Here is a 7,368-nt window from a genome sequence, read left to right on the forward strand (position 1 = left end):
ATGCGGAAAATGAGGACAAATATTTATTTATGCATATTAATGAGAGAGAACAGTGACGTCATTTGCAATCAGTGCTATTTGAGCATCAAAATAAATGCAAATTTACCTGTATGATTTTTTATCCGTTTGATTTTGTGAGTCACTTCAAATTCAAGGATTTTTCAGCAATTTTCAAGGATTTTTGAGGTCCAAAATACCATTTTCACGGTATCATGTTTACAATAGATCAGTTTATATATCATAATAAATATCATTTTACAACATCTTTGACTGATCATCTTGTCAGTGTTTAAAGTTTTAGGTGGACTATCAAATTCCTAAATTTTCCCGGACTCAATTTCATTTTCAAGGATTTTTCCAGGACTTTCCAGAAGGCTGTAAAATTCAAGGACTTTCTGGGAGTGTATGGACCACATGTAAAGCACTTTTATAAATATGAAAGACGAAGATACAATCACACAATTGCAGTTATTTCTGGGTGTAAAAATAGTGACCCACAGTAAATTAACCACTTGAATGCTCTAATTATTCCCCCCGAAAATTTTAGTGCACATTTTACCATATTTTATGAATTTTTCTGTATTCTTTTGATAATTTTTGAACCAAATGAACATCACATTTCATTGGCTGCAATTTTTTATCAAAATTTTGGCAAAAATCTGAAAAAAATTGACTGGGGTATATTTGATAAAAGCGACAAAAATTGACTTTGGCACTCAAAGGGTTAAAACGGTGTCTTCCAAATTCAGTTTATGACAGTACAATACACCAACTATGCCAATGGGTCAATTAAACCTGCTGAATATATCTGAGGACTTTGTCAGTTCATAAAAATTGCTATCGGATGACGTCGTTTAATTTTTCCATTTATGTATTCTTCAGCGGTTAATGTGGTCAACGCCCAAAGGTATCGTGAGACATGGCCAAAATATACACTTGAGAAGGACAGATCTCCAAGAACACCTGTAAAAACTGAGATGAACGGTGATTTGAAGAAAGCAGAGAAGGCTTACCGTTTGGAAGACACAATTGATCAGTTTTTCTTTCTGATTACTGTCCAGTTCTGCTGAAGATTCTTGACTATCCACTTCTTGCTCTGGTCTGTTCAGGACAGATTTGGCTCTACCTCCAACATCTTCCTGTCTTTCCAAAACATCTTCAGGTCCACTCAGGACAGATTTTTGCCTATTCGGAACATCTTCTTGTCTACTCAGGATAGATTCTTGTCTATTCAGACCATCTTCTGGTGTATTCAAGATTGATGCTGACTCTGCAGGTGCAGGGTTTGAGTTCTCCTGAGCAGTTTCATATCTATTCATGTTTTCTTCCGTTCTTTCGGCACTAACTTCAGTCTGATTAACTGAATGTTCTTGTCTATTTGTGGTTTGGCTTTCACTATCAGCCACATGTCTCTGTCTATTCATTGTATATTCTGATCTTTGGTGATCTGTTACTGGTCTATCAGCAAGCTCAGACTGACAACTAATTTCACATTCTGGCCTCTTATCTGTCTGTTGCATTCTGTTAGGTGCAGATTCACACTTATCTTGCTCAAAGTCTGACCTACATGTACTTGAGGTATGTTCAAGTCTATAAACGCCATCATCTGGTCTACTCATCCTATATTCTGGTATATCCTGTGAACACACTGGTCTACTCACAGAATACTCTACCCTATTTAAGCTACTGATACGGTCTGATCTATTGCTGAGAACTGTTTGTCTATTCATCAAGTACTCTTGTCTATCTTTTGAGTATTCTGGTCTATTTACAGTATGTGCTGGTTCAGGTTTATTTGTCAAGCTTTCAGGCCTGTCAACTGATTCTGCTGGTCTACATGTGGGATATTCTGATCTATTCAGTTCTGACCTGTCTATAGCATGGTCTGGTCTACTTGTGTATTCTGGTCCAGTCATGGTGTGTTTTAGTCTATTGCCCTGTTTATCAACTGCATGCTCTTGTCTATTTGAATAGTCAGGTCTAGGCAAAGTAAGATCTGACCTGGTTTCTCGCTGGTGTATTGAACATTCTTGTCCACCTGTATATTCCAGTCTATTCTGTGTATATTCTGGTCTATTCATTATGTACTCTTGTCTCTCCAGCATGCATTCTGGTCCCTGTTGAGGTCTTCCATCTGCTGAATATTCTTGTCTACTACTTGTATATTCTGATCTATCTGTCCTTTGTTCCTGTCCTTCCATTACATAGCCTTGTCTATTCACTAGATTCTGTGGTCTATTCGTAGGGTAATTTGAAGGATCCATGGCAACGTCTTTACTGAGACTTCCTTGAAGCTCAAAGAATCTTAAAGAAACAAGACATAAGTAAAAAACATTGTTACAGCATGCCTTGGCCCTTTCACCCCTATTCCATTCATATGGACTCACCCATTCCATAGTAAACCATGCAGTAAAATCCTAAATGGATGTTTGGAAAGGGTAGTAATTTGTAAGTTACAATATTCGGGGATAAAAATAAGATAACAGATTTATTTGTCTGTACTATACATGGGATTTTAGCTTTATTGATTTGCAAACTTCAATGTCAAAATCAAAAATAGCGCCAATGGCACTGATCACAACTGGCACATTGTGAAACTACTCTATCTCTGGGTACTACTGTACATGAAATACTGAATTGGTAGGTGCTGCGGGTTTGGAGTTTGTCAGTAAATGCACACAGAAAACAAAGTCCCGAAGTAGCGAATTCCAGCCATTTTCAAACCACACTGTTTGTCAGTGGGGTAAGCAATATTCGCAAAAATCACATTTCCAGGCTAATAGACTGTTTCACGAAATCACACGTCCTTATTACAAAATAAAACGATCTTTGTCTTTAAATCAATGCGCCAGTAAACAGGTCCAGCAGCTAGTTATGTCATCAAGTCTGTAATGTTAAGGGTCATAACAAATGTGAGAAATCTAAAACATTAAATATGTTGTTTTTTATCAATTTTATTACCAAAAGCGCATGAAAATCTCTGATACTTTGAATCAGCCATCCTGCATATTTGTAACATTCATCAAAACCTCATTTCTGTTCCACAACTCATTAAATAGTCCACAATGCAGGATTTGTGTACATTCCAAAACTACATATATGAAAGACCCCTAAAATCAATTAGTTAAAGGGGGGTTAGAAATTTCCCAAAACTATCTAACCGCTGCTCCGTTTGGCTCCATTTTTCGGAATCGGAACCTTGGAATTAGTCTGAATATCTCTACCAAATATCAATGCAGTCTGTTCAGCGGATTTTGACTTTTTGTCGTTTACGGAAAATGGACACTGTCCACCACTGGTTGAAGCTAACCCTATATCACAACTTCCCAGATGTGATAATGACCTATGGTCATTATGTTAAAAAATATCGCCAATGGCGCTTGGACATAATGACCGCCTAGTATTATCGGCATTTATCAACAACCACACTCACTGTGAATTAGACAGACCACGAAGTCAATGAGCAACATATAGCTGAAAGACTATTTTTCACATTGTGATTTTAAGCTCATTTTTATGAGAAAAGAGACATGTATATGTATATGGAGAAAAAGCAGAAGCATACGGTTTTGTAAATTGTTTGTTAAGTGACAATCATATATGCATCTCTTGAAATTTTGTGGTTATAAGGTATAACAGTAGTGTAAGAATAATGAGGTTAGAGTAAGTTAGTAAAGCTAAGTTGACAGTAATTAAGATTACAAAATTATACACTAAGCTGAGGAAATCTGAATGAAATAAATGTTGAACAGTAGCAAAGTCATGGTCATCTTTTGTCTAATACCTTGTGTATTACGAACTTTACATAAATCTTGCTGTAGATTTGTTGCTAATGGGCAATAACTGTGTTTCAGATCATTTCAGAGCAATCCATCCATGACAGGTTTAAATTGTAATATACTTCTGTTTAAAGGAGAGAAACTTCTCAAATAATTTTTTCCCTGTAATTTGCTGTGAGAACACATGGACAGATGCTCAGGACTCTATGCTGGTGCTACCTTGATAACTAACCTACTACTTGTAACGTCATTGTCTAACCTGTTCACCCCAATTTCCTGTAGACAGGTCCACACTCTCCATTGATAACAATGGGTTTGGGCCATACCATTGTAGTGAAAGACTGTAACATGTGAGGTTGTGGATACTTAATCTCTGGAATGTCAAAGTCTGTATATTGACTCAAGGATGTTTACTTAACAAATGCCTAGGGTCATCTCAAAAGTGAGGATCTAAACTATGAAATATGTTTTTCTTAATGCTTTTGATGCCCAAAAGACCATAGAAATCTCTTATACTTCGAATCAGCCATCCTGCATATTTCTAACATTCATCAAAACCTCATTTCTGTTCAACAACTCATAAAACAGTCCACAATGCAGGATTGGTGTACATCCAAAACTACATATATGAAAGACCCCTAAAATCAATTAGATAAAAAGGGGGGTTAGAAATTTCCCAAAACTATCTAACCGGCACTCCGTTTGGCTCCATTTTTCGGAATTGGAACCTTGGAACCAGTCTATGTATCGGTATCAAATATCAACGCAGTCTGTTCAGCAGTTTTTGACTTTTTGTCGTTTACGGAAATGGACGACATCAAACACCGGTTGAAACCACCTCTATATCACAACTTCCAGTTGTGATAAAAATCAGAATCAATAGGTCACCGTGTTAATTTTGGTAACAAATTACCCATGATTTACCGATCTTTGAAATTCAAAATGGCCGCCAGTGATCTCCCCAGGATTTTCTGATAGAGTGGCAGCTAATTTGCATAACAATAAATGTAATTGTTATGGTAATGAGTTTCTATTGTTTACCAAAAATTAATGAGTGGCAGCCACCACTCTATAATTGCTCTGGGGAGAGCACTGGCCACCATCACTGTGTTAACTCTAGTGAGAAAAATTTTCAGAAAAGTAAGACGGTGAAAGTTTTTATTACTCAAAGGGCTTAAAAATGAAACCCCACAAGTGGTTGATCAGGAAAGAACTGAAAAAGTTTGAGAGTCTGAATATCTGTCCCTGAGGCGCATTCTACCTTAAAGACCCTCTACAGCACAAATGCCTCTCTGCAATTGCTCCAAAATGGTTAAGCATATCTGACTGTGAATGATCTTTGTCAAAAATTGCTTAAAATGTCCAAACTGAAAGCGAAATATGAGTCTATTTTGAATGACATTACAACGGCATCATAAATGTTTGAGAAATAAAATGCATACCGTTTCTGAGAGATTTATGACATTCAATTTTTTTGTAGCTGGTAACTTTGTTGTCCAAATTTACCACTCAAAACACCACCTTCACTAAATATAATTCACATACACTCTCAACAGACAGGCCATCTTGATATCTCAGCTACTTTTTCTTGCTTCCTTTTTTTTTGGGGGGGGGGGGGGGGGCAAAAAACCCACAAAATTGTTCCCAAACTATGTTGAATTTTTGTCACAATTTGTTAAACACTGTTATAGATCAGCCTCATGGTAAGAACCTTCATATCAAATTTCAAAGCAATCAGACAAGCAACTTTGGATAAGATGATTTTTAGACCAATAAACAGGAAAAAATGCCTTAAAAATACAATTATTCAAATTTCACCACAATTTGAAGAAACCCAACTAAATTTACCCCTGAGTACATGCATGCCAAGTTTCAAAGCATTCACACAAGTGGTTTCAGAAAATATTTTTTCCACCAAAAATAGGAAATATTGTCCCAAAATTACAATATGAAAATTTCACTTCTATTTGAACTAACTCAACTACAGTACGGTCACCCCTAAAAGAACATGCATATCAAATTTCAAGGCAATCTGACACACTGTTTCATAGAATGTGATTTTTTGATCAAAAATGGGAACAATTGCCCCCAAAATACAAACACCCATATTTCATTACAATTGAAAAAAATCTGACTGATGTCACCTGTAAGATAATGCATAAGTTTCAAAGCAATCTGACAAGCAGTTTCAGAGTAGCAGATTATTTTACCAAAATGGGAAAAATTGACCCCCCAAAAAAACAAAACAAAACAAAAAACAAAACAAAACAAAACAAAACAAAACAAGTCAGGGTGAGCCTATAATGTGGTACACTCTGACGATGACAACAAACTGGAAAAAGTACATTGAAAAAAAACAATAAAAAAGATTGCACAGATTTTTGGGGAGGGGGAGGGGAGCAGTGCTGTAGAGATTCAAAATTTTAATAAACTCGGCTCTCTATTCAATCACGTAGATTGCGGACTATACATCGCTGCAGCTAGAGGGAAATTGGAGGCTTGGACTCTCCATGGAGCATGGAGGTACCATATGCGTGGGGATACTAGTAGGAGGAGTATATCCATAATTTTTGTATGTTGATAGCTGATAATAATATCCACTCTACCACAAGTAATTCGATTGCGCTCACTGTCTCCATTGTTCGTCACAATGTATACCATGTAATATGTATACAGCTGGTACTCGGTTTCCTCTCACTGCTTTATGCCTGTAGTATTATTGCAGGGACTTTGCGTAGTCAGCCGACTGCCTGCAATCTTGTTGTAACATCGTGTCCACAATCGTCGACAAGAATAAAGATCTGTGGACACTGAAGTCGTTTCACATTCATCACTCGTGGAGAGAGTCGATGGGGTTTGGAGATAGATGTTTGGGTTTCAGGTTGACGGATAGAGTAGAGCACAGGATGATGATCGCCAAGGAAATCAGCTATAGTTCGTATTCAACTGCCTGGGTCCGATATATTTGACTTAAAGCTTGATTGATATAGGTCGTGAAATATGCGGGCTTCGGTCCGGATCTGCAGCAACTCCTTGCTCTGATCATGGAGGTAGAAAGAAACTTCTAACTGAGCCCATGCTCACATTGCATCGATCATGAACCACGGTCTCTCCACAAATACTTTGTGGTGTGACAGTGTATGAACGGATTTTTAAGGCCAAACTCATTCATTGCCTGCAAAACCATATACCCTAGAAACTGGTTTCGCAAAGCTTGCCTCTTGCCTCACATTCAGCCGCTCCGATTAGATTGAGACCGTCGATTGAACCGCGTGGAGTTCGCGTACTGATGATCAGCGTAAGTGAAGTAGGGAAAAAACCCTGAGCGACAAAATCAGGGGTCGCCACCAATGTACTCACCACAAAATGGAAAATTAATCAAATTTACCGAATCCTTCCTTACCTTCCAAAATTAACTTCTTCCGCAGTTGAAGTTTATAGAAACAACTGAAAGATTGATCAATATACGGTCGGCCGATACAGAGCGAAATAGATGAATATTTTGGAGAAAAACCACAACGTTTTTGCGTTAACAGATAGATTAAGGTCATCTAGGGTCCACATATATACTTCCGGGTTATGGCTCTCG

General features: G+C 37.4%; 1 protein-coding gene across 4 annotated transcripts in view; it reads right to left on the reverse strand.

The window, feature by feature from the left end:
• The window catches only part of LOC139125099 (uncharacterized), a 53,675-nt gene extending 46,307 nt beyond the window's left edge, over positions 1-7,368 (reverse strand). For 2 of the 4 annotated variants that reach the window (XR_011550148.1, XM_070691209.1), the window contains exons 1-2: positions 7,183-7,367; positions 1,014-2,304 (exon numbers count right to left, since the gene is read on the reverse strand). Coding sequence is in view for 3 of the 4 variants with exons in the window: in XM_070691209.1 (XP_070547310.1) it covers positions 1,014-2,264 (1,251 nt within the window). In the remaining variant the exon portion in view is untranslated. Of the gene's footprint in view, positions 1-1,013; positions 2,305-6,385; positions 7,146-7,182 lie in introns of those variants that run through there. The other 2 variants (XM_070691207.1, XM_070691208.1) reach the window with 2 other exon arrangements.

This window comes from Ptychodera flava (assembly GCF_041260155.1).
Source record: "Ptychodera flava strain L36383 chromosome 23 unlocalized genomic scaffold, AS_Pfla_20210202 Scaffold_24__1_contigs__length_23054250_pilon, whole genome shotgun sequence".
NCBI lineage: Eukaryota > Metazoa > Hemichordata > Enteropneusta > Ptychoderidae > Ptychodera > Ptychodera flava.